Genomic DNA, 27,038 nt, shown 5'->3' with positions numbered 1-27,038 from the left:
TCATAGTAACAGGCTCTTAATACATTAAAGTTGTGAGATAGTAGCTTTTATACGTGATCCACGGATTCCTCATAAACAGCCCCACATGGTTGGTAGGAAGAGTATCCCATTTTGCAAACGGGGAAACTGAAGCTCAGGGTAGAGAAGTGACCTCTGCAAGGTCACACAGCTAATAAATGTCTGAGCTAGAATGCAAACTCAGGATTTTGTCATTACAAGTTAACCTTCCTCTAAGTACTTGAACAATTTTTCCTCTGTCAAAAAGGTCGGAAAAGTTCAAGCTTCTAGAAATGGGAGTGAAAGCCATTTTTTTGAGACCAGCACTGTTTAATAGATCTAAATGTTCTTCTTCTCAGCACAGTAGCCACTAGCCTCATGTGGCTATTAAGCACTTAAGATGTGGCTAGTGGGACTAAGGAACTGAATTTTTAACTTAATTTGTTAATATAAATGTAAAGAGCCACAGGTGGCTAGTGGCTGCAGTATTGGCTAGCACAGTTCTAGATGAATGGTTGCAGCCCAGCACCTGTGTCAGTCAGTTGTGGGTGTTCCCTCTCCCCTTTCCTACTGCCTCCCACGGCTCCCTCCCCCCACAGGTGGGTCTTATTTTTAGATGGGGAGGATACTATCTGAGTTTAATTTTTATTGCTTCTTTAATTCTAACAGTGTGAAGAGTGCCAGTGCTGGCAGCATGGGGTCTGCATGGGATTACTGGAAGAAAATGTGCCTGAGAAATACACCTGTTATGTTTGCCAAGACCCTCCAGGTAGAGATTTCTGGAGTCAGGGATATTAACAGTATGTAGCCTTTTCCTTGGCACAGCTGGTCGTGAAGCAGCCTAAGTGTCTATGGTCTTGAGACTCATTTCTTCAGCATTGGCTAGACTGACTTCTCTCGCCTTTGTTGCTCATTCACCTGGTGGCCAGTTTTCCTGAGCTTAACAGTAAGAGACTGTGTGAAGAGGTTACCAAGTGGAAGAACTGGCCTTGAGCTAGAATTAATTTATTTTTTATTGTAAAAATCATGTAACATGAGATCTACCCTCTTAACATTTTAAGTATATAGTATTCAGTATTGTTTATAATCGAAGCAGTGTTGCACAGCAGATCTCTAGAACGTACTCATTTTGCATGACTGAAACTCTATACAAACTATGAAATGCTCTACAGATTTGCATGTCATCCTTGCATAAAGGCCATGCCAATCTTCTCTGTGTTGTTCCAGTTTTAGAACTCTCCTTTTCTTGAGAGTTCATGAGGATGTGGGCTCTGTCATTGGCTTTTAGGGGCTTTTGGAGGGTTAGAAACCTGTCTCTGCTCCCTCTGGTGGCACTTGCCTTCCATTGCTTCATTACCACCAAGAAGGGAAATGTGCCCTTGAGGGGAAGGGGAAAGGTGTGGTTTCGAAGAGCCTATCTGCCACCCAAAAGAGTAAATTAATTCCTTAGCAGGACCCGTTAATTTCATTGTTCCATGGCCACAGGGCTGGCCTGTGACTCTTGGGTGCCTGTTTCCAGAGGTCTCAGGGGTGGATTATAAATCTGTTGCTGTTGTCTTGCTGTCAGTAGGATGGCGACACCGTCTCCCTTCACCACCTGTAAGGTCTCCCCTCAGCTCCAGTCCCATGATCCCCTTACAGCTAGATAATACTTGAGAATCTCTGCTTCTATTGTTCCTTTTAGTCCTCTGAGGGGCCTGGTAGCAACTCCTACTCCCATTTTTGCTTATGAGAAAGAAATTGATGCTAATGGATATGAATGACTTTTCTAATCTCATAAAGCAAGTTGAAATTAGAACTGGCTTGTGGGGCCAAATCTCTTGATTTTGCTGGTTGTGTAGGGCGGGGCTGGCCATCATAGTTCATTTTCCAGCAAGTAGGACCCCTTGGGGCTTGATAAACCTCTGTTGTGATGCCGTGTCTCCTTGTGCTAGATTAGGCCATAGACAGAGAGGAATCTGCCTCTGTTTTCCCCTTTATCTCAAGGAAAGAATATGGTCAGAAGATTGGTCTATGAGGCGTAGAGTATTACTGATACGCAGGATCTCAGTGGCCACTTAGTTCAGCTCCAGCATTTGACAGGTGAGCAAATACAGGCCCAGAGAGGACAGGACAGAAGATGAGAACCAGTGTCTCTGACATTTGTCTTATAAAACGGGTATTGCTGCTCTGAATCCTGTTCATGTGGCTCCTACAGCAGCTGCCTCTGAGATTCTACATATAATCCTGAGGACTTTTTTTTTTTTTTTTTTTTTTAATATCTTTGTTGATTTCAGAGAGAGGAAGGGAGAGGGAGAGAGAGAGATAGAAACATTAGCCCGGCCAGACGTGGCTCAGCGGTTAAGTGTTGACCTAGGATCCAGGCAATCAGGGTTTGATTCCTGGTCAGGGCACATGCCCGGGTTGCGGGCTGCAGCCGATCAATGACTCTCTCATCATTGATGTTTCTAGCTCTCTCGCTCCCTCTCCTTTCCTCTCTCTGAAATCAATCAAGATATAAAAAAAAAAAATCAATGATGAGAGAGTCATTGATCGGCTGCCTCCTACACGCCCCCTGCTGGGGATCGAGCCTGCAACCTGGGCATCTGCCCTGACCAGGAATTGAACTGTGATCTCCAGGATCTTAAGTTGGTGCTCAACCTCTGAGCCACGCCTGGTGGGCCCAAGGGCTCCTTTTAAGGCACTGTTTAAAAATCTCTTTTGTCTACATTATTGTCTCTCATTCTTTCCTTCTACTTTTATCTTTTTAGAAGTCATACACACCATCTTCCTCAATTCTTACACACTTCCTGAACTTTTAACAACTCTAATTGCCAAGACTGTAGATTCCTCCTTGAATTGAGCACTCACTGTCTATCACATTTATAGACTCAGTTGAACTCTGTAGTGTCTTGGGGTCAGAAGTTTAACCTAACAGATTTGAAGGTTTCTTAAAATGTTTTTAACAGAATCAAGGTGCATCCCTACCATGTGCCTTGGTAAAGCCAGAAAGAGCCCACGGACCTTGATAGGGATTACCCGGGTTGTTTTGAGTTTTTTAGAGATTGGGAGGTGAACAGCAGTCTGACTGAAAGTTGTTCCCTGGGCTTTTGGAGCAGGAAGCACTGCCAAGTCACATGGGGTTGTGTTTGCAGTCCTTCCTAAGGGTCCGTAATGAACAAGACCACTGAAACCATCCAGTTTATCTGTGTTGTAACAGATGGGAACCGGAGGTCCAGAGAAGGGAGGGGGACTGACCAATCTGTAGTTAGGTGGTAGTTGACAGTTGGAGGGGCACTTGGGGCTTCTTTCCATCTGATAAGTCTATTCAAGATGCTTTTTGCCAGGCACTGGGAATACAACCATGAACAAGAAGGTTCCAGCTTTTTTGGCTCTTAGTGGAGTAGGGGCCAGAAACATGTCAAAATAAGTCAGGTGAACTAGAACTTGTTAGATAGGGATGAATGCTGTGAGGGGACAAAAACGATCAGGTGGAGAATGGCTAGGAGGCACTGAAGAGGCTCTCTTTGGGAGGTGACTAAAGGCCCCTCTGAGGAGAGGTAGTAAGGAGTCAGTCCTGCAAAGGCCTTGGGGAATAGCGCTCAAGACAGAGTGGGTGCTAAAGCAGAGACTCTTAAGACCAGAAAGAACTTGATGTGTTCCATAAACTGAAAGGAAGCCACTGTAAAGGTGGGGCCAGGTGGGCAGAAAGGAGCCTGTCTTGCAAGCCTTAGTAGGCCAGAGTTAGTTAGGGTTTTGGGTTTCTACTCTGTGCAGTAGGAAATCTTTGCAGGTTTTAGTAGGAGAGGGGATGATGTGACTTAGGTTTAAAGAGATAGATCTAGGTTCTCACTGCACCTCTGGCCATTTCCAGTAGATTAGGAAACTTACATTTCTTACTACTTTATCCCCAACACCTAGTAGGGAGCCTAGCCTATAGTAGGTGCCAAGTAAATGTATATTGGGTGAATAAATGAACAAAATGAACACACCAATCCATCCTTCCAAAAGTTTATGATAATTGTACAATGATGAAATAACCTGGATTTCCTTCAAGCCAAGTATTAACTCTTTTATTGTCACTATTTTAGGTCAGAGGCCTGGCTTAAAGTACTGGTATGACAAGGAGTGGCTGACTAGGGGACATATGCATGGCCTGGCATTTTTAGAAGAGAACTATTCTCACCAGAATGCCAAGAAGATTGTGGCCACCCACCAGCTTCTTGGGGATGTGCAGAGAGTGATCGAGGTTCTACACGGCTTGCAGCTCAAGATGAGCATCCTGCAGTAAGTGTGGCACCTGCAGCTTTGGGGATGCGTCTGATTTGGCATGGTCTGGTGGGTGGGGGGGGATAAATTTGAGAAACTGGAAAGCTACAGAATCAGGATAGAGGACCTTGCTAAAAATTCTCAGTTATAAAGCACTAAAAAAAAAAAAAAAAAAAATCAGTTTTATAGAGACATATTTACATAAATTAAGTTCGTCCATTTTAAGTGTTTGAGTTTTGACAAATGTATATCCCCTTGCAACCACCACCGTAGTCAAGATACGTGTATGTATTAATAGCTGAGATTGTTTTTGTTTGGGTGTATAGTTCTGAGTTTTTTGTTTTTGTTTTTTTAAATTGTGATAAGATACACATAATATAAAAATTACCATTTTAACTTTTTCAGTGTACACTTCAGCAGTGATAAGTGCAACAAATTTCCAGAACTCTCCATAACTTTTCCAGAACTCTTTTCATCTTGTAAAACAAACTCTCTACCCATTAAAATAACTCCTCTCCATTTTCCCTCCCCCCAGCCCCTGGCAGCCACCACTCTACTTTCTGTCTCTATGCATTTGACTACTTTTGGTACCTCATTTAAATGGGATCCTACAATAATTGTCTTTTTATAACTGATTCATTTCACTTAGCATAATGTCCTCACGGTTCATCTATTTTGTAGCCTGTATTGAATTTCCTTTCTTTTTAAGGCTGAATAATATTTCATTGTGTATAATACCACATTTTGTTTATCCATTCATCCTAAACATCCTTGATTGGTAAACAAAGTAAAATTAAAAGCTTTTTGAAGAGATATTGTTGGCAAGCCTGTTCTCTACCATAGGGGTTGCTCAATAAACATGCCTCTTGACAGTTTGCTCATACAGAAAAGTTTTAGGCCTTTTGGAGCTGGAATTCTAGCTTTTAGAGGCTAGAGTTTGGAGTTCAAGTAATGTGAATTGCCTTCTGTGGTTGCATTCTGCATGTCAGTTGACCCAAGTTTATGTAAACTCTGAGAAAGACATGTGGCTCTTACTGGGATCTGTAGGCTTTTATAACCTATCCCCTCTTTACCAAATAGGGCAACTGGGCCTTTAGTGGGCAGCCACTCTCCCAGGGTTTCCAGGGGTAGAGGCAGGACTAGAATTCAGGTCTTGGCTCCTGTCAAGTACATATTCTGACCTTCCTAACTGCCCCTCCTCAGCAGTTCCATTAATTTTCTTTTGATGTTAGCACAATCTATGGCAGGGACAGGTTCTCTTCTGTAAAAATCTCTCCTTAAATTCTCCTGTGAGCCTGCCCATAGTGTGCCATTTTAGTTAAGTCATCAGCAATGACAAACTAGTGCCACGAGTGAGTTAGACATGACAGGCGACACTTTGACAAGGTTTCCTTTATGCTGACTAGTCCTGGAGGCCTCTTGGCCTCAGGCAGAGTAGAGTGTTAGAACCCTGAGATGGCAGAGTGAGGGTCTGCTTTCTCTTGCATTCTAGCGCACAGAGGCCTGGCTTCAAGTACTGGTGTGACAAGGAGTGGTTGAGTAGGGCATATTCAGCAAGAGTATATATTGGTTTGGGTGAAAGCTAAGCTACTATAACAAAGAACCCCAAAATAGAGACTAAAACAAAATGGAATTTTCTCTCTCACATAATGCATGGTTCATGGGTAGGTAGTGATCTAGGTCAGGTAGGTGACCTTTCCCCGGGATTCTGTCTGGGGACTTGGGGACTTAGGGACTTGGGTTCCTTCTGTCTTATTCCTCTGGCATTCCATTGGTATTGTCCTCATCTGCATGGTTGACATAGTCTCATCTGTACCTCAGCTCTGCTCCAAACCCCAGGAGGGGGAAGGTAGGAAAAGGGGGGGAGCAAGCAGTTTCATGGATACACCTAACTGCAGGGGAAGCTAGCCAGGTGGCTGTGTGCCCTGCTGAAACTCGGGAGTGAGGGTGGAAGTGGGTGTAAAGGAAGGGACGGACAGTTAGTTGCTGGGTGATACGAGTTATTATTGTGGCAGTATCTGCTAAGGTGAGCTGAGTCAAGTGGCAGCCCTGAATAGGGTGTCAGAGACTAGCCAGTCCTTCACATTTTACAAAATTGGAAAACTTGACCACATTTAAACCAAATGAATTTCTTTTTAATGAGATGTCAAAAATTAACTGAGGTAGGTGGAAGGTGGTCCATGTGAGGGCCTAAAAAATCCTTAGGTGATGCTCCTGATTGTGAACTTTGCTGTATCTCTTTTCATTTGCAGAATCAGTCAGAGGGTGTTGTCTTTCTTCTCACTGAAATGCCAGTGCTCCTGTCCCTGTTTCATATTCAGGAACGTTGTCCCTTCCGAATCCCTGTTTAGATCTTTCATCTTTATAGCAGTGACTTTACACTGGAGTGAAATCTGACTTCTCCTAGCAGTTCAGAAGAGGGTGTAGGGAGATCTTTTTAGTCATTATATTTGGAGAAAAGATCTTGGGAGAGGGGGAGGTGGTTCCCATATGTCTGTGTAACATGAATAGTCTCTCTTGTCATAGGCTCTGGATTGTCATTCTCAGAAATATTGTTCCTTAAATGGCCTGGCTGATTCATTCTCAAAGGCAAACTATAAAACGGGATAACTTCAGAGCATCTGTTGTCATTTAAAAAGTAGCATGCATGGCTGTGCATATCTTCTTCATGATTGACAGGGCTTTCAAGGAAAGGCCAGGGTTATCCTTCTGTGGAGTAATAGTTGGGGCTTCAGATCTTAGTTGGGAGGGTGAAAATTGTAAGAGGGAGGAAGCAAGACTTTCATGATTTTCATACAAAAGGAGGTCTATACCGTGGCTTTTATGTTCCATGTTAACAGATTTCAGACTATGATGGACCTGAAAGTTAACAGTGACTCCCATTTCCCCTGCTGCAATTAAGATTTAGGAGTGTATTGGGTCTGGGGCTCCTGGTATAGGCTGTGATACCCTGCTGGAGGTATCGGGGACTCATGCTTCCTCAATGCTGGTTATTTCCTCTCCTTCCCTAGTCGATAAGAGTGGTAATGGTATTGAGGATTACTGTAACGGGAGAGCTGAGAAAGGATAGTTGCAACCTCTACGGAGCAGAATTTTAGGTTTTGTAAGATCACTTGATGCCTTCATATTTATGACCTATTCCATTTCTGCAGGAAGGCTTCAATAAAGTATGTGTGTGTGTGTGGGGGGGGTACACATGTGTGGAAGTTGCTGCAGAGTTAAGCTTGTACTTTCCTGCTTTTCAGTGTTTCTCAGCTGGGGCTGGGAAGGTATCTTTGACTATTGTACCATGGGATAATTCTTTGTGTGGGATTATCCCAAGCATTACAGGATGTTTAGCATCCTTGGATTCTATGAACTAAATTCCAGTAGTACCCATCATCATTGTGACAGTCAGAAGGCCCCCACATATTTCCACGCACCAAATGTGAGTAGCATCTATCTGTCCTCTCACTACGAGTGCACACAGTGGGAGTTTGCCTGAAGGTTGTTTCCTCAGAGACTGGATTTCCATTCCCTCTTGCTTGGCAAAGGGTGGTTTGTGACCAGATGGCCCAGGTGGGAGCTCTTTTCCCTGTTGGGAGAGTGTTTGGGAGCTGAGAAGTCCCTGCAGTGGTTCCACTTACTCCAAATCCCTTTCCATGTTTGCCCTCCCCACAGAAGCAGGGAGCATCCTGATCTGCAGCTGTGGTGTCAGCCTTGGAAACAGCACTCAGGGGACGGGAGATCTCATTCCAGACACATCCAAGTCATTGAAGCCAAGAGCAAGGAGGAAGCCCCAAGCTATAGAACTTTGAATGGGGCAGTGGAGAAACCCTTGCCCCTGCCCCGGTGTGTGGAGGAGTCATATATCACCAGCGAGCACTGCTACCAGAAGCCCCGTGCCTATTACCCTGCTGTGGAGCAGAAGCTGGTTGTGGAAACCAGGGGCTCTGCCCTCGATGATGCAGTCAACTCCCTCCATGAAAATGGTGATGATTCCCTCTCCCCACGCCTGGGTTGGCCTCTAGACCAAGACAGGAGTAGGGGGGATAGTGACCCCAAACCCAGCTCCCCAAAGGTATGTGGCTTGCTTGTACTTGTTCTTCATTCAGTGTTTGAGTACTTGTAAATTCTCTTTCTAGGGAAGATGTTTATTATAAGATTGTATTTATTGTAAAATTGTATTTAAATTTGCTTATCACAGGTGTTGTGTGTCGTCGTCGTCCCCCCCCCCCCCCCGCCTTTTAAAATAGGTGCAAAGTCAGGAGAGCCAACTGAAATCAAAGATCATTTGTTATGGGAAATGCCTACAAAATGGCAGTCAGTGGGGTTGAGGGTGGAGAGGTGGGAAGAAAAGGGTTGATTGGGACTTGATAAATGGAACTAAGTTAGGAAAATGAGCTTTTGTTTTTTTAATGCAATTTATGTTATAATTGCAACTAAGTAGTAATTTTTAGCATGAGCCAAAAATGAGTCAGCTGTTGTGTTAGGCATAAGTTTTTCAGTACAGCTCTGTGATAACTTTACTTGGACATTTAACTTTGCAGCCCTGACATAAGAACAGTCTGTTTTGTCAAAATATTTACAAGTTTCATCAGTTTTCCCAAGAGCCACTCTTTATTTTTTTAAAGCCATTCTCTTCTGGAACCCCGTGGGTCACCTTCTTGCTGAAGTTGTTGTCTTTAACTGTTCACTGGTCTTGTTCTACCGTGTCCTCAGTTGTAGGTGAGGCTGTGTGTGATCTGAAAACTTCTCTACCCTTGTCATCCTTACTTTCTCAGAATTGTGGGTCAGTATCACCAGTATTAAATATGTTGCTGCTTATTGCCGAGAGGGAGCATTCTAAATTATAAGCCCCTTAAGGGTGGGCATAGTATCTCATTCAGCCTGTGCCCTTGCCAGTGTCAAAACAGTGCTGGGCAAGGCTGGTAAGGACACAGTTTTTGGAGACAGACCCAGTTTCAAGTCTGGACTAGGCCCCATTTACTGTGTGGTTCTGAACAGGTCACTTTACCTCCTCTGGCATCTTGGCTTTGCACATAGTAAGTGCCAAATAAGTATTAGCTAGAATCTATTTCACTTCAAATGAATGGATGAAAGGTTGAGATCACAAACCCCAGAAAAGGTTTGTATCCTGCAGACTAGGCAGATTTTCATGAGGCATCTGGCAGATAATAAAAAATCAGAAAATACTGGGTCTGAACAAGCCAGGCAGGGTTAAAAATCTCTTTCATTGATGGCAGCCTGACTTTGGGCCAGCAGTGTGTTTTATAAATCTTATACTATTTCGTCCTCATGAACATTTAAAGTAGGTTTTACTACTTCCATCTTTCCCATAAGGGAACAGAAGCTTGGAAAGGTGAAATAATTTATCAGGTTTCATGTCTTCAGCAAGACACAGAGCTAGGACTTAAAACTCTTGTCTGATTCCCACATACTAATCCTTGTTTACACTTGCCCTGCTATGCTCTGATCTCAGGGCTCTGGAAGTCATTCTGTGAGGCCCACATCAGTCCTAGGGAATTGGGCTAGTCACTGAGAAGCAGCCAGAGGTCCTCTGAGCTAGAGGTCTATGCTGCCCTGAGGTGGTTGCAGTTGGTACAGAGGCATGATTCTGGCCAGTGCCCAAGAGAGAGGGAGGAAAGAGAGAGGGATTTGGAATATTCAAACTGCAGCTGGTTTTTCAGATGGTGTTAAACACTGGTTGATTGGAGAAGGGGCTAGGAGCTGTCTCCACTGAGTAACTTAAATGTTGTTGCATCTCCAGATGAGGGAATATGTCTCCAGAAAGCTCCTACCAGAGGAAGCCCCTGCACGGAAGCTGCTGGACAGAAGTGGAGAGGGGCTGCTGAGCTCCCAGCACCAGTGGCAGTTTAACTTGTTGACCCACGTGGAATCTCTTCAAGACGAAGTCACGCATAGGATGGACTCCATTGAGAAGGAGCTGGATGGTAGGTCTCCTCCCAGCTCTCTGCCCATTGGCAGGCTGTGAGCATCCCAGGATGAGCTGCTTTCTGAACTCCCCTACCTGGCTCTCCAGGGACAACTGTATTCTTGCCCCCTCGTCTCAGTCTTGCCCACCTCCATCTCCTCTCAAGATGGACCAGCCTTATGTTTAGTACTTACCAGGTACTTCTAAGGTCTGTGTGGTGTCGGGTCCTGCCTCACTTGCCCCAATCCCTTCTGTGGAATAGCAGCTAGGATCTGCCTGCAGGCAATGTGCAAGTTGAGCAGATCTTTACTAACCAAGTTCTTAATTGAGTTTTTAGGATATCTGAGATTAATCTGAAAAACAAAACAAAACAAAAAACAACAAACTCATTTCACCCCTTGATAAAATCTAAAATGAAGCCTTCTCCTCCACATCAGTAGAGATACAAGAACTTGACTGGGTCATTTGTGTAGCCCCCCTGGGTATTTCTCCCAGATATTAGATGGACTTGGAGGAGAGAACTTGTGATGATGAACACGGTCAAGTTCAGTCCCTTTTGATTCCCAGGAAGCTGCCAGTTTGGTTTTTTTTGTCGTTTTTTAAAAAAATGTATATATTGATTTCAGAGAGAGGAAAGGAGAAAGGAGAGAGAGAGATAGAACCATCAGTGATGAGAGAGTCGTTGATCAACTGCCTCCTGCATGCCCCGCACTGGGGATGGAGCCCGCAACCCAGGCATGTGCCCTGACCTGGCATCGAACCATGATCTCCTGGATCTTAGGTCGATGCTTAACCACTGAGCCGTGCTGGCCGGGCTGCCAGTTTGGTTTTTGAAGACAGAATTTGTTTTTGATTGTTTGCTTATTTCCTAATTACTTGTTTTCATTCTTCAGATGGAACCTGATTAAGAAACAAATGTTCTGTTTGAGGATTCTGAATACAGTCAAGCTATTATTACTTTAATTGAGGGTATAACACATACTATGAAATAACTCAGAAAAATGCCACCTGTTACACCAGCCAGGGTCATGAGGTGTGGCCAGGATGTGTGTGTGGCTGAGGCCATGCTGGGGAGAACTGTTGTGAGGGTACGTAGTAACAGGGAGACTTCCTGGAACTCTTGGGACTGAAGTGCAGCCTTGAGGAGAGTAGTGTCTTTTGCTGGAGAGGAGGTGGCTCAAGAGTGGATGATAAGAGGACTGGCTCTATTGGAAAACGGATTGCTGGGTTGGAGGAAAGGGAGAGAAAGAGAGACCTTACATGCCCTCATGCTTATGTCTTGCCCCTGAGGCAAAGCTGAGGAACTGGGACTAGGCGGCTAATCCAGGGTCCACTGTGAGGACATTTCTGAAAGGCGGTATTTCTGTCTCCTTTACTCCCACAGGGTTTGCTTGGGCTCCTTAGGATTGTAACTGATGCCGTTGTCTGTGAAAACCCTATTAGGTTGCTGAAAGAGGCCTGAGTGTCAGACTGAAAATTGTAGGTTTTGAGAGAATAGCAGTAGGAGTGGCTCTGGGTCTCTGAGAGGAGGCTTAGTGCCATGGAAACAGGGTGAATAGCATTCTGTTGTTGCCAAAGGAACCTGCCCTTAGGGGAGAAGTCTACCTACTTGTTACTCACTGACTTAGGTGCAGCTTGGGCAGTGTGGCACGGATGATAAGTCTGGGCTCCCTTCTCTGGCCTTCTGGAGGACTTCTTATGTTGAGTCCTGCTGATTTGGGACCATGTTCTAATACTCCAGGCCCTGAGAGGTACCTTCCTGTTTTTCTCTTTGAGTAAGATAACCATCTCTCTCTCTTTTTTTTTTTTTTTTTAAGTGTTTTATTGATTTCAGAGAGAGAGGAAGGGAGAGGAAGAGAGATAGAAACATCAATGATGAGAGAGAGTCATTGGTCAGCTGTAGGCACGTTCCCTACTGGGGATGGAGCCAGCAACCCAGGCATGTGCCCTGACGGGGAGTAGAACCGGGACCTCCTAGTTCGTAGGTCGATGACTGAGCCACATCGACCCTGCTGAACTGGAAACTATTGAAGGGAAGGGACTATGCTTTTTTTGTTTGTTTTGTTACTCCACCTGAGGATATATCCATTGATGGGGGGGCCGGAGGGCGGAACATCAGCATGAGAGAAACGCAGTGATTGGTTGCCTCCAGCAAGCACCCTGACTGGGCCGGAGATAGAACCTGCTACCCAGGTATGTGCCTTCGACTGAGAATCAAACCAACGACCTTCAGTGCACTGGCTGACACTCTAACTACTGAGCCACACTGGCCAGGGCTAAAATTTTGATTTATTGATTTGAGAGAGAGAGGTGGGGGGCAGGGGGGGAGAGAGAGAGAGAGAAGAGAAACATAGATTTGTTATCCTCCTCATTTATGCATTCATTGGTTGATACTTGTATGTGCCCTCACCTGGGATTGAATCGGCAACCTTGGCATATCGGGACAATACTCTAACCAACTGAATTACCAGTCCAGGACAAAATTGAATACAATTTAAATTCAGTTCCTCATTTGTACTAGCATGTTTTAAATGCTTAGTAGCTACGTATGGCTGGTGGCTACTATATTAGACAACACAGACCATTTCCATGTTGCAGAAAGTTCTATTGGACTGCACTGCTCTAAAGCATTTGAGTTTTGTCCTAGGAGTAATACTTTGTAGAGAGGGTCAGTGTTGCCTGAATTGACCTTCCCTTCCTGTCTTCCATGAGTGGTCAGATGGGATATGGTGTTAAAATTGGCGCTGAAATTGTTGACACTTTTGCACATCAAGTGTTGGGAATTCACTGGGTCTTCTTCTCTCTCTCTTCTGCCTACAGTGTTGGAGAGCTGGCTGGACTACACTGGGGAACTGGAGCCCCCACAGCCACTGGCCAGGCTTCCGCAGCTCAAGCATTGCATTAAGCAGCTGCTGACGGACCTGGGCAAGGTGCAGCAGATTGCGCTCTGCTGCTCAACATGAAACTGGGCACCCAAAACTAATGGGGGCACAATCTGGGGGCACCTGCAGGAGGAACTTTGCATTTTTAAGTAAATAAACCTAGCATGCCAAATGCACGTGACACCGACTGACTTCAGGGATCTGGGTAGATGGGGCGTGATGTACATTGGACAAAGAGGCCATTTTGGCTGCTGGAGGGCAGGGCACTCTGATCTCAGAGCCTACCAAGAAGGTAGCAGATAGACTCTTGGGATTCCCTTCTGTGCACATCGTTGGATGGAGAGTCTTTTTGCACAAACTTCACTTGGAATTGTGCCACTGATGATAAATGGAATGTGAGCCAGAAAAGTTTCGTCGGAAACAGTTGTAGATTCAACTTGCAGCTTATTTGACTTTTCTGTTTGGTTGGGGCACATGCCAAGCTTTTTGGTTTCTGCCTGGCATGGATTTAGGCAGCAGGTGTCATTTTCATTTTTCCAGCTTCATGGGAATGTTGTGACTTCACATTCTGTGGAGATTCGGAAGGAGCAGAGGCCTTGGCTGCCCTGCCTTCTCCCGTAGGACTCTTCACTTTTCTCACCACATCTCTTGCATGACTTCATGGTACTGGGGACAAGTTTTGTATGCTTTCACCCGAGTTGGCTGGGTTGTGTCTTTTATAGCAGAGCCCATACAGCCTGTGGAGGAACTAGACTCTCACTGTTCTAAGAATCTAGGAGGAATTCCAAATTCAAGCAGGCAGGGTCTGGAACCCAAAGGACAGCATTTTCTACCCACGTCTTTATATTGACAGCTTCCCAGTTCTATTTAAAGTCCAAAAAGTGTTTCCCAAAATTTTGAACTCTCTCTGTAAAGATTTGTTACAAAGAATGTGGTTTGGGGAATTACCTTATTTTATATTGTTGTAAACAAACTTTAGATTCTACATGCGCCGTTTTCCTTCTTCCCTGAAGGGTATATGTTCAGTAGTGGCATTTTCAAAATTGTTTTAATATACTTTAACACTTTAAATATCCTGTTTGTATTATTTTGTGAGAGTAAGGTGATTATGCTGCTTAAGGTCCAGGTACTGTTTGTACCTTTCAAGACAATATTTGTTACTCTTTGCAGGTTACGGTTCCACATGTAATTGCTATATTGTTTTTCCTTACTAGCCAGTTAAAGAAAATATTCCATGTTTTGAGGAGTGACCTGTTTCACCATTTAGTTTTCTTATCACTAAAGGCAAAAAGCAAAGCACAGTTGTCCATTAACACTCACAAGTTAATTATGGGTTTATAAATCTGTAATGTTATATGCTGCAAATATTTACTATGTAAACGTGAAGTAGCCAATATCTCAATAGCAATGACAGTATTTCCAGCGATCTGTGGAATGGTCAGGCTTTAGGCACAGGTCATTGTGGTCATGAAGGCCTCTGTACCAAGACCTGTTTCAGGAAATGCTGTCCAGTGATTTGTTCACCATATGATATAAAGTGAATTTAGGACAAGTTGACCAGCTGTAGTTTATCCATCAGAAGGAATACCTGTAGCTGTGACATCTGTACTAAAGCTGACACAATTCCTCTACAAGAGGCTGTTTCCCGTTGCTAATGGCGTTTCTGGTATAGGAGGAAACGCTCTAGGAGTGTGTATGGCATCTATGTTTTGCGTAATTTATCAGACAGCCACATTATAAGAACCGTGTGATGCTTGTCTGAAAAGGGAAGAAACAGGATGGTTTTCTGTAGCCACAACTGTGAAGCATGATGACTTGTATTATTAGATTACTGATCCCCCCCCCCTTTAAAATAAATTTGAGTGTCACATTTGGAAGCTGTAACTTTAAGACAATTTTATGTCTTTTTCAAAGATGGAATCAGAAACTAACTGAACTGCCCTAATTTTGTCCGTTAATTGGGCTTACTGTTTAAGTTCTGTAAAGAAAAAAATCCCATTTCACTCTGTGAATTTTGGGAAGCAGGGATGACTCCCGAGTTCTGGTAGCCTCGGTGTGCTTCCCTCACGTAAAGCCATGCTAAGGGGCTCCATCCTGATTCCTGGGTCAAGCTGAATAAGCCCAAGTTGGAGCACTGGAAACTGTTATTTGAAATGTTACTGTTACCATTTAGAAATATGTACACTACCTAAGTTTTCTTTTGAGTAAAACTCTCCACCTTTTAAAAAACTGCCTTGACAAACAGTTCTGGTTTGACTAATCATTTTGTTTCTTTAAGTGATAGAGTATATGCAAGGTGGACCCTTGATGAGCCAACATTGCACTGTGGATACATATCTATGTTTACGCGCTATTAGAACAGAAGGTGAGGCGCTGTATATAGAGATGTTGCTTTGAAGCAATATTTGCAAAACATGCAAACTTCTGTTATCTGTATTTGGAAAAAAATAAAACAGGTTTTTGTTGCTGTTTGTCTTGTTATTGAATTATAAAATTCTCTTCTTAATATGCATTATTTAATTTTCTGTAAACATCTTTTAAAGGAAGTCTGCTTATATTCTAAACATTTATCTCCTGCAGGGAGGCAGATGGATACAAGCTCAAGATCCTAAATCCCAAGAAAATAATCAAAATACTTTTGAATTCATTTAAATGTCTGTAATATTCAAAAGTAAAATATACCACACCAGCCTCTAGCCCAGTCTAGCTCATGTGTTGTGGTGTGAACTGCAGGCTTATTAGATTTTGATTACTTAAAGCAGTGCAGAGAAGACAGGTTTGGCCTGATAAGAGATGGCACCCACTGCATTTAGGATCCTTCTGAAACCAATCTAAACTGTCTTTGGACCCTAGTTAGCTCCTTTCTGGTTGGGCTGAAGATTCAAGGAAGCATAGATTTAGATTTCATAGAAGAGCTTCCCTATTTCCAAATTCCTTCTTCCCTTTCTAAACAATTATGCTTATTTAAAAAAATAAATGGAAGTGGTTGGAAATATTAAAGTGCATAGTTCCAGCAATATAATCAATTAGTTCACACCAGTTCTGCTTGAAATTTGACAAGGAAGGTGAATCTGGAGGCTTAAGCCAGAGCTAACAAGAGCTAGCCTATCTAAGGACCTGCTCTGAAACTTATTAAAATAGCCCTATCGTTTGGGCCTTTTGGGAATCTGCGCCCAAAGGGCAGGCTACTGGAGCAAATTGGTGGCAGTGTTGGTATAAAGGTAGCCAGGTAAACAATCATTTAATAGAGCCAGCTATTTGCCTGCCCGACGCCACAACCACCTACCTATAAGGCCAGACACGTTATCATTTCCTCAGGTAGGAAAACAAGCTCAAATTCTGGCAAGTGAGAGGTAGGGGCGAATATGGAACCCTCATTACAGACTCCTGGGAAGCGTGGGGAAGGTTCCCAGCTGTGGCGAATACCGAGTCCTAGCTAACACGTATGATCCCACAAAAGCCAACGAAGGCCAAGTGAACAGGAAACAAAGGCTTTATTCTCCTGGGCTCCCAACGTGGGTTCGACACTAGCCAGAAAGAAGGTTGGAAATACGCTCGAGAAAATAAACCCAGTAAAGAACGAACGAAAGGGCCACATCAGACTACAGGGGCTGCCGAAACTCGTTTTTCATCAACGCGGAGTGGAGAGCGAGGCGCAGGGCCCAGGCCCGGATCTCCGCTCCAGGCCGCTCGCCGCTCAGCCGGTGATGCGAACATCGGTGCGGCGGCGAAGCCGCCGGGCCCGCGCCGCCTCGGGCATGATGGCGAGCAGCTGCTCCTGGACTAGCATCTCCACGATCTGCTCCTTCGTGCGGATGTCGGGTCGCAGCCACTGGCGAGAGAGCTCCCGCAGCTGCCGGAACGCCTCTCGCGGGCCCGCCGCGTCCTGGTAGCGGAACTGTCGGAAACGCTGACGGAACGTCTCCGGGCCGGGCCGGGAGCCGCCGGAGTCTGGGGAGGAGAGCGGAGCGGCTTCTGCAAGGGGCGCGGACGCCAGGACTGCGGGCCCGAGGCGCAGCTCCAGAGCCACGGAGGCCGCCGCGGCAGGCGGAGGAATCGCTTCGGGGACGGCGGCGTTGGGGTTGGGTCGTTCAGGCGGTGGCCCCTCAGGAGTGGACGAGGAGCCCGCAGAGTTACGCTCCGGGCCTGCGCTCGGGCCGGCTCCTTCCTCTTTCGCCCACGGCGGCGCGGGGCTCCCAGTGGCCACCAAGCCCGGACCGGTCGCCTCCATGACTCCGGCTCTGGACGTCACCCTTTGTCCTGCGGCTGCGGGTTCAGCACCGCGTCTACGCCGGAGCGGAGAGAGAAAGGAGACGTTTTCCGCTAAAAGGGCGAGTCTGCGCCACCCAGAGGGAGGCGGACGCAAGGAAACGGGCGCGCAGAAGCTGGCGCAAAGACGACGAAGAGCTCGCCCAACTCGCGGACCGCAGCGAAGCCCATGGGCGGACGGAAGCGGAAGTACCTGCTGGAGTCTCTATGATGAGCTCGGCGCGCAAGCGCCCGGAAGCCGAGTCAGGGCCACAGAAAGCGGCGCCCCCTAGCGTTCGCGAGTCGCGTGAGGAGGCAACCGCGACCGCGGTGTCGCGGGCCCGTCTAAGCGTGAGATGGCTTTTTCGAGATAGTGGCGCCTCCCGGCACCAGTTCGAGCCCGAGTCCGAGCCGGCGGATGGGGAGGAGCCGCAGGAGGAGCCGCAGGAGGAGCCGCAGGAGGAGCCGCAGGAGGAGCCGCAGCCCAGCCAGGTGCTTCCCCGCCGTGATCTCTTCAGCTCGCAGGTGAACGGCGCCAGCCCTTGCGTCCGCGTGGCTCACTGGACCCGGAATTGGACAGTGGCGAGTCGGGCTCGCCCGGGCTGGCGCCTGACCGGTGGCCGGAGCGGGGCAGCGGGAGGACGGTCGGGCGCTGAGGGAGGGCTCGACTCGAGAAAGTTCTCTAGCTCCGTCGGAAGAAGAGGGAGGGCATCCCTGCCTTATTGCTAAGACGACCATGTAACGTGTGCAAGATCCTCAAACAGGAAAACTTGCCCTTCACATGTCACAAGGTGAATGCTCAAAAACTCATTGCCATTATTATTTCTAGGGAGTCCTCTGAAACCAAGGGACACGTGGTCCTGTGGGTTGGGCTTTTAACTTTAGGGTTAGTAGATACACTGAATGCGTTGCTCCCTTGGTCACTAACCACATGTGCTTACTGAGTCCTTGGAAGGTGGCTAGTTGGAACTGAGATGTACTGTAACCTAAAATACACAAGGGACTTAGTACGAAAAAAACCCCAAATATCTCAATTTTTTATGTTCATTACATGTTGGAATGATAATATTTTGCATATATTGGGTCACATAAAATACATTATTAAAATTAATTTCACTTGTGTAATTTTACTTTTTAAATATGGCTACTAGAAAGTTTTATATTACATAGGTGGTTTACACTTTTATTTTTTTATTTATCCTATTTAAAATATATCTTTATTGATTTCAGAGAGAGGAAAGACGAGGGAGAGAGGGATAGAAACATCAATGATGAAAGAGTCATTGATCGAGCCCACAACCCGGGCATGTGCCCTGACCAGGAATCAAACCCTGATTGCCTGGATCCTAGGTCAACGCTCAACCGCTGAGCCACGCCCAGCCAGGCTACACTACTTTTTTACTGAATAGTGCTGTGCTAGGGTAGGCTGCCTTGGTGGAATCCCCATTGCAGGGTTTATTTGCCTTGCTGAGAGGATTAAACCAGTAAAGCCCTTGGAAGGAAAGGGCTTTTAAAATTAATTAATTTATTTTTAATCTATCTTTATCAATCTCAGACAGAGGAAGGGAGAGGGATAGAGAGAGAGAGAAACATCAATGATGAAAGAGTCATTCATCGGCTACCTCCTGCATGCCCCGGACTGGGGATCAAGCCCACAACCCGGCCATGTGCCCTGACCGGGAATCTAACCGAGATCTCTGGGACCATAGGTAGATGCTCAACCACTGAGCCACGTCAGCCAGGTGAGTGGGCCTGTTTTAACAACAATTAACATACTGGTGACCCTGATACAAAACTTGCCCCCCTCCCCCCATAGGATGTGCTTTCTTGGATGCGTAGAAGTGGATCTTCACAGAGCAGTTTCCAGAGCCGGAAAATCTTTAAGGTAATCGTAACGGGTCTTTAATGTTTTTTAGCTCCTGCCATGGAAAAAATGGGAGATTTCAAATGCAATCTGGATTTCCAGGTTTTCTTGAAAAAGTGAATGAGCTGTCCACACTGGACCCACACACATTTCTGCCAGTCAACAATCTGCTGGAGCTGAGTCCAGTCTTTTTCCTTTGGACAAGATACTCTGTCCCAATTGGCTTCAATCCCCACCATTCCCTTTTGTCCTCTGAAATAGAATGTGGTTTGCATTTACTATTGCTCTCAGATTGTTTTCTCAGAGCTGGTCTTTTTCTCTATTTTCCTTTCAGGGGTGGGAAAACAGGTCCAGAGTTTGTTACACTTAGTAGCTTCAAACTTTTATTTTCTTTCCCTGGCCCCTTGGCAGTGGGTTTGCTGCCCTGAGTGAACCGAAAGACCCTGTTGTGGTAATAAGCAGTCAGTATCCAGGGCTAAGGGAGTACACCAAACTCTGCTGCAAGGACGAGGGGTCATGGAAGGCTAAAAGGATGGAGTTGGGTATTCCAGGTAGAAGGTACTGCCTGTACCAAGGCCCAGAGTGAATGGAAGCAAAACTTTGTGGAAACTGTAGGCTCGATGGGGGAGTGGTTGGGGTGTGGGGAAGGGATAAGAGCTGAGGTTGAAAGGTCAGTTGGAGGTTAAATCATAAAAAGCCTAGAATTCCACATTGAAAAACTGAATTCTTGTCCTCTTGGGAAAAGGGATGAACTCTTGTGACATTTGGAATCACGGAATGTTCGATCTCCTGTTCATTTCTTTCATCTCTATTGGAATAATAGAATATTAGAGGTAGAAGGAGAGATCTTAGAGATTTATTAGAATTGTGGGATGTTAGAATGGATTCAGTTATTCTAAACTCTTTATGGGTCAGTAAGCCCCCAGAATCTGAAAAAATTATACTTCTTCCTAGAAGAGTGACCCACTTACATACTTTTGCATACTGTTTCCAGATATCCTTGAACCCACCCAGAGGCTGACTAATATTTCACTGTATGGAACATCACATTTTGTTTATCCATTCATTTATTGATGGACATTTGGGCTGTTTCCACCTTTTGGCTATCAAGAATGCTGTTCTGATCATTGGTGTACAGAATTCTCTCAAGTTCCTGCTGTCCATTCTTTTGGATGTATACCCAGAAATGGAATTGCTGGATCATGTGCTAATTCTATGTTTACTTTTTTGAGGAACCACATACTATTTTCCACAGCAGCTCCACTATTTTACATTCCCATCAGCAATGCACAAGGCTTCTAATTTCTCCACATCCTCTCCAACCCTTGTTCTTTTGCATCATTTTTTAATGTGAGATATTAAATAGAAAATTTTAAGATGTTACCAGTGGACAAGAAATTCAGATTGTTGACAGATTTAGTAATTCTGTAATTTCACTTACATATACCACACAGTATGCACATCATTCCAGGGGGCCAGCCATGCTTATGGTGAAGAGGAAGCAGGTTTAGCTAATGAGGTGGTTTAGATAAAAAACCTCTAGGATGTTCCATTTTCTTTTTTTTTTAAATGTTTTTATTGATTTCAGAGAGAGGAATGGGGAAAGAGAGAGAGAAACATCAGTGATGAGAGAGTCATTGATTGGCTGCCTCGTGCATGTCCCTTGACCGGGAATCGAACTGCGATCTCCTGGATCCTAGGTAGATGTTCAACCACTGAGCCACGCCGGCTGGGCTAGGATGGTCCATTTTCGGCATTTTAAAATTTAATATAAAGTCTAAGAAGCTTGCTTTGGGCTCTCTACTGACTTTATTAACTTATTTTTAAAAATTAATTTCAAAGAGAAGCGATGTGAGAGAAACATTAATTGCCTCTCCCAGGGATGGAACCCACAACCTGGGTATGTGCTCTGACTGGGAATTGAACCCACCACCTTTTGGTGTATGGGACGATGCTCCCACCAACTGAGCTGCACTAGCCATGGCTTAACTTCTTTTTGATAATCTGTTTTATTAAATGTGTTTGTTCTTGGAATGGAGATCTGTTTTCTGATGTTTTGATGAGTTGCAGATAACTGGTCTAGGGTGCTTAATCTAGCTGGATTGTGTTTGTAATTAATTTAGTTATTAGTAATTCTCATTCCTGATAAACCAATGTAAATTCAGAAGCCTGGATACTTCATAAACCTTTTGCCTTTCTCTTCTTTTACTGATTTCTATTCAGTTGCAGTTCTGCTAGTTTCCAGTTTTCAATGAATCTGTTTTTATGTAGTGCTCTACCAGTAGCTCATGTTCCTTATTGCATTGCACTGATTTTGTTTAATACTTAAAAATTGATTCATTCATTTCCTGAGTAGGTGGTATACACACACACACACACACACACACACACCCATTATAGAATTCAAAAGTCAAAAAAGAGTAATTGTTATACTTTTTTTCATCTTTTTCTATCCAGCCTTGATTATTATTGCTAGCTCCCTTTGTATCTTTAAATATGCTTACACACAGGTTTCTTCCTTTATCAAGGTTTAAAAGGTGTCTTAAGATTTACAAGCATTTTTTTAAAATATATTTTTATTGATTTTAGAGACAGAGGAAGGGAGAGGGAGAGGGAGAGAGAAACATTGATGTGAGAGAGAAACATTGATCGGCTGCCTCCTGCATGCACTCCAGTGGAGATGGAGCCCAAAACCTGGGCATGTGCCCTAACTGGGAATTGAACCCCCATTTCAGTGCACAGGACGACATTCCAACCAACTGAGCCACATTGGCCAGGGCAAGTTCTTAAAAGTTCTTATCACAAGAAAAAAATTTTAACTATGTGAGGTGATGGACGTTAACCAAATTTATCATGGCAGTCATTTCACAGTATGTACATATATCAAATCATTATGTTACACACCTTAAACTAATACAATTATATCTCAGTAAAATGAGAAAAAAAAAAAAAGATTTACAGGTATAAAGTTGAAGGAAGCCGTGTACTTACGTTACCTCACATCCCTCTATTACCTGCATACTTGTTAGCTATATTATTTTCTGGTTCCTTTTTAATTGTCCATTTTCAACTCCTTCACTTGCATTTTGCAATCCTATCCTCTGGATTCAGCAAGGCTAGCTTCCTTTTCGATGTGTTAGAAATGACCTTCACTTCTGAGATTTCTTTTTAAAACATTTCTTTCCTGAGCTCTGCCAATACTGTTTCCTCCTCATCTCTTCTTTGAACTATGGCATCTTTGCTTTGATCTCTTGTTTTAAAATTCACTCAGCCCTCTGAGTTCTTTGTTGTCCATAATTATCATCTGTTTCATGTTAATTTTTTTCTGGTGAGTGCCTTTCACCTGCCATTTGTTTTTCTCGTTCCCTGCTTCTCTCTCCCACTTTTGGAGTAATATATTTATATAGGGCTGGTGCTATTTATTTTTTACTATAACTGCCCTTTAAATGAAGAAAGAGCCATTCCCCAATTAAAGATAAGCAAGTTGTTATTTTTTAAAAATTTTATTTATTGATTTCAGAGAGAGAGAGAAAAACATCAGTTTGTTGTCCCACTTACTTATGCATTCATTGGTTGATTCTTGAATGTGCCCTGACCAGGGATTGAACTCACAACCTTGGTGTATCAGGATGATGCTCTAACCAACTGAGCTATCTGTGCAGGGCCCTTATTAAAACAAGTTAAGTTTTAATAATATTTTAACCAAAACATCATGCACGTCAAATAAAGCAGTCTCAAGCTCTGTTTGGCTCATGGGTGGCTAGTTTTTGGCCTCTGCCAGCCCAACCTCACTTCCAGCCGCACCTCTTGGGCACCTCACATTCTGGCCACATCTCATGCTCCTTGAACAGGCCCTGCCCTTTCTTCATATATGTTTGTAATTTTATTATAGTGAGACTTTGTCTTATGGCTGTGGCAGCATTTTTCTTCCCCGTCATATTGTAAACTCCTCATGAACAGAGACCGTTGTTTACCTTTTCCTCCTTTATACGTAGTTGGGACTCTATAAATGTTTGTTACGTAACACTTATAATTAGCAAAACAAGAATCTTATCTTAAAAAGAAGTTACTTGTGGAATTAACTCTAACTCCATTTTATAAGGAGGAAATTGAAGCCCCATGTGGCTAAATGATTTACCCAAGGTCAAATAGGAATAGGACCAGTGCTCTTTCTGACAGTCTGCTCTGTAACCGTTCAGTTATAAGATTAGGAACTGGGACAGAAATAGCACTTTATTAATTTCTAGAACTGACTTTAATGACCGACTGAGTCCCCAGTCTGCCTCCTAGCATACAACTTAATTTAAATGTCTTTAGGTAAATAGCCAATTCAGTTATTTTGAGGAAATGTAATTTCAGGCTTATTGACATCTTAGGTCAGTTCAAAGCTCTCCAAACTTCCTGCCTCTTCCTCAACACTCATCCAATTCCCAGGGAAATTATACAACCACAGCTGGCAAGAGGTGAGGTTAGGAGTGTGTGCATTTGGTGTCCTATCAAGTTCTTGGTCCTACTTATTGGCAGCCTCTGATGCCCCTCATTAATCTGAGTCCTTTTCATGTCACTTGGATTCTCAGGCAACTTGGAGAACTGATGGGACCACTTCTCTGTCCATAGCCATGTCCCACCATCTCTCTTGCTTTCCCCATGCCCATAGTTTCTCTCAGAACCCCTCCTAAATTTTTGTAGGGGATGTTCTTGTATTTTCTTCAAGACCAGGTCTGTGGTAGGGAAGACAAAAATTCTATACTGCTCGCTCTCTGTCTCTGTCTCTGTCTCTCTTCCTGAAACTTTCTCTTCCTGTCTTTGAGTCTTTTGCATCTTTACTCCAGGTAAAGGAAAAAGCCAGTTCTATCTGTTTTCATCTCTGTAAATGGTTAATGTCTCACACCAGGAATGGTGGCCTTTCAATTTAGTAATTCAGAACCTGGGTCTTTGTTCCCAGCTGTCCAGCTGTCTTCCCTGTATTCGGTGCCCTTCCATTTGGCTGTCAGTTGGGGCGAGCTGGCAGATAGGTATAGTTGGATAGGGATGGCAGAACAGACGGTGCTTGAAGTTATAGTTTTTTACTGAGGATTTTTATACAGGAGCAAATTGGGATTATCAACTGCTATCTTTAATAGAAAAAAGTACTTTAGACCCTATATTTCTCTACTTTTTTTTTTTAAAGTGTTTTTATTGATTTCAGAGAGAGGAGGGGAGAGAGGGATAGAAACATTGATGGAAGAGAAATATTAATTGAACTGGTGACCCCCTGGTGTGATGGACAGTGCTCAACCAACTGAGCCATACCAGCCAGGCTCTTCTTTACTTTTTAAAAAAAATATGTTTTTATTGATTTTAGAGAGAGGGGAAGGGAGAGGGAGAGATAGAAACAGAAACATCGATTAACTGCCTCCTGCACACCCTGTCCTATGGGGGGAATGAGCCTGCAGCCCGGGCTTGTACCCTGACCAGGAATCAAACCACGATCTCTTGGATCATAGATTGATACTCAACCGCTGAGCCACACCAGCCGGGCTCTTCTATACTTTTGAAAAGACCCCAGGGTCACTGAGTTACAGTCACCGGATGCCTTCAACATTCGGCACTCCATTTGGTTTTGGGGACTTCCAATTTGCTGAGTGTTCCTGATTTACTGTCTTATATCAAGATTTATATTAACACCCTTGGATACAGGGTGTCCAGGTTCTAAGCCTCAGAGTAGTCCCAGGCTGAGAGGCTGGATGCCCTGGGCCCCAGCCCAGGAGCCTTCTATTTTCTTTTTATGGCCTCATGGCTCTGGCAGTCATTTATCCACTGAGCCTCAGTATCGTTGTATGTGGAGTGGGCATGAGGTCTCTCATTTTGTGGTAGTTATGAAAATTAAGATAATGCCTATGAGTGTTCAATAAATGCTAGAATCTCAGGTTTTGGTTCCTCTCTTCCTTCCAGAATCCTTCATTGTGACATGAGGAGATTCTGAGGATGAGATTTTTCTTAGAACACAGCTTCTAATAGCTGTTGGTAGGGTATGAAGAATGGAGAGGAGCACTTACCTTGCCACTAAGGGAAGCTACTCATTTCTAATATAACCAAGGTCCTTGGGAAGGATTCGTGGTCCTACCCTTGAAAGGCAAAGGGGCTTGTGCCATTTGCCAAACCAGGAACCATGAGAAGATACACAGTGTCTCATTCCTGGCAAGTTTTGAAGAAGGAACAGGTGAGGAGTGTGAAGGGCTCTGGGAGGGAAGAGGGGGAGATTCAGCAGCAGGTATTTTGAGGAAGGGAAAGGCGGGCATAGGAGGGGCCTTGGATGAGTCTGGTTACCTTGTGCCTTTTGGAGTCACAACATGGACACAAAGGAGAGAGTTCCAGATTAGGCTTCAGAAAGACTGAATTCTTGATGTGTCATAGAATTGTGCACCTGAAACCTGTATAATTTTGTTAACCAGTATCACCCCAATAAAAAGGGGAAAAAAGAAAGAAAGGCTGAATTCTGAGCCCTGCCCTTGTAGCCTACTACCTCCCGACGCTGAGCAAGTCACATGTTACACTCTGAGCCTGAGTCCTGCTCTCCTGCTCTGTACCCATCTTTTCTACTATTATGAGATCCAGAGGAAATAGGCCCAGCAGCAGGATAAAGTAATAGGTTACACTTAAAGATTCTGGAGCCAGACTTGACTTTTCTTTTTTTTTAATATATCTTTATTGATTTCAGAGAGAGGAAAGGAGAGGGAGAGAGAGATAGAAACACCCATGATGAGTCATTGGGGATCAAGCCCTCAACCCGGGTATGTGCCCTGACTGGGAATCGAACCCCGATCGCCTGGATCCTAGGTCGACACTCAACCGCTGAGCCATGCCTGGCTGGGCTCCCCTCCCCCCTCCCCTCCCCCCTCCCCTTCCCTCCCCCTCCCCCTCCCCTCTCCTCCCCTCCCCCCTTCATCTTTTCTTCTTTTCTTTTGTCTTGTTTTTTCTTCTTTTCTTTTTTTCCCCTCCCTCCCTCCCTCTCTCTTTCTCTCTTTCTTTCAGGAAAGGAGAGAGGGAGAGAGAGAAACATCAGTTGGCTGCCTCCTATACATATCCTACTTGGATTGAGCTCGAAACCTGGGTATGTGCCCTGACTGGAATTGAACCAGCAACCTTTTGGTGCATGGGATGACGCCCAACCAACTGAGCCACACCAGCTAGGGCTGTAGAATTTTTTAAATTAAAATTCTGGATATTAACCCTTTGTAATAGTAACCCTTTATAATTCTGGATAGTAGTCCTTTGTAAATTATGTGCATGGCAAATATATTCCTCCAATCTTCAGTTAGTCTTCATTTTGTTTATGATGTCCTTATGATCAGAAGTTAATAAACAATAGTTTTTGCATTTTTAAAATCATGGAAATTTTTAAACATAAAAGTTGAAATATATGTCATGATCATCCCTTAGATCTTACAGTCAACATTTTGCCATATTTATGTATTTGTGTGTGTGTGCATGTGTGAGGGTGTGTGTTTGCTGAATCATTTAAAAGCTGCATACTTTATGACACTGAAAAATAAGAGTACAGCCCGGCCAGGCGTGGCTCAGTGGTTGAGCGTCGACCTAGGATCCAGGCGATCGGGGTTCGATTCCCGGTCAGGGCACATGCCTGGGTTGCGGGCTTGATCCCCAGTCGGGGTCGTGCAGGAGGCAGCCGATCAGTGACTCATCATTGATGTTGCTATCTCTCTCTCCCCTCTCCCTTCCTCTCTCTGAAATCAATAAAGATACATATTTAAAAAAAAAAAAAGAAAAATAACACAACCATAATATCACCACAGTACTAAGAAAGTTAAATTCCCTGTGCCACCTAATATCCAGTCATATTCAATTTCCGTTTTTGTTCCTAAAATGTATTTTACAGCTCTTT

The 27,038-nt window shown here is 44.3% G+C and overlaps 3 protein-coding genes across 10 annotated transcripts in view; 2 read left to right on the top strand and 1 right to left on the bottom strand.

Moving 5' to 3' along the window:
- PHF20 (PHD finger protein 20) overlaps nucleotides 1-15,508 on the top strand; it is a 107,812-nt gene extending 92,304 nt beyond the window's left edge. Inside the window, exons 14-18 of the mRNA XM_081149518.1 lie at nucleotides 667-766; nucleotides 4,068-4,263; nucleotides 7,906-8,305; nucleotides 9,995-10,178; nucleotides 12,980-15,508. Of these exons, the coding sequence (XP_081005644.1) occupies nucleotides 667-766; nucleotides 4,068-4,263; nucleotides 7,906-8,305; nucleotides 9,995-10,178; nucleotides 12,980-13,122 (1,023 nt within the window). The 3' untranslated portion in view covers nucleotides 13,123-15,508. The remainder of the gene's footprint in view (nucleotides 1-666; nucleotides 767-4,067; nucleotides 4,264-7,905; nucleotides 8,306-9,994; nucleotides 10,179-12,979) is intronic.
- A 1,008-nt stretch (nucleotides 15,509-16,516) lies between these two features.
- On the bottom strand, nucleotides 16,517-17,728 carry SCAND1 (SCAN domain containing 1). Its single transcript, XM_081149404.1, has one exon. It carries the CDS (start codon nucleotides 17,270-17,272, stop codon nucleotides 16,739-16,741), a length of 534 nt encoding a protein of 177 aa, XP_081005530.1. The 5' UTR covers nucleotides 17,273-17,728; the 3' UTR covers nucleotides 16,517-16,738.
- The window catches only part of CNBD2 (cyclic nucleotide binding domain containing 2), a gene marked incomplete at its 5' end in the record, with an annotated part of 53,321 nt that continues 43,800 nt past the window's right edge, over nucleotides 17,518-27,038 (top strand). For 4 of the 8 annotated variants that reach the window (XM_081149400.1, XM_081149398.1, XM_081149396.1 and 1 more), the window contains 2 exons: nucleotides 17,518-17,781; nucleotides 19,106-19,174. In XM_081149400.1, the coding sequence (XP_081005526.1) occupies nucleotides 17,518-17,781; nucleotides 19,106-19,174 (333 nt within the window). Of the gene's footprint in view, nucleotides 18,081-19,105; nucleotides 19,175-27,038 lie in introns of all 8 variants that reach the window. The other 4 variants (XM_081149397.1, XM_081149395.1, XM_081149399.1 and 1 more) reach the window with 2 other exon arrangements.

This window comes from Miniopterus schreibersii (assembly GCF_964146895.1).
Source record: "Miniopterus schreibersii genome assembly, chromosome: 10".
Taxonomy (NCBI): Eukaryota; Metazoa; Chordata; class Mammalia; order Chiroptera; family Miniopteridae; genus Miniopterus; species Miniopterus schreibersii.
This window is presented reverse-complemented; position numbering and strand designations above follow the sequence as displayed.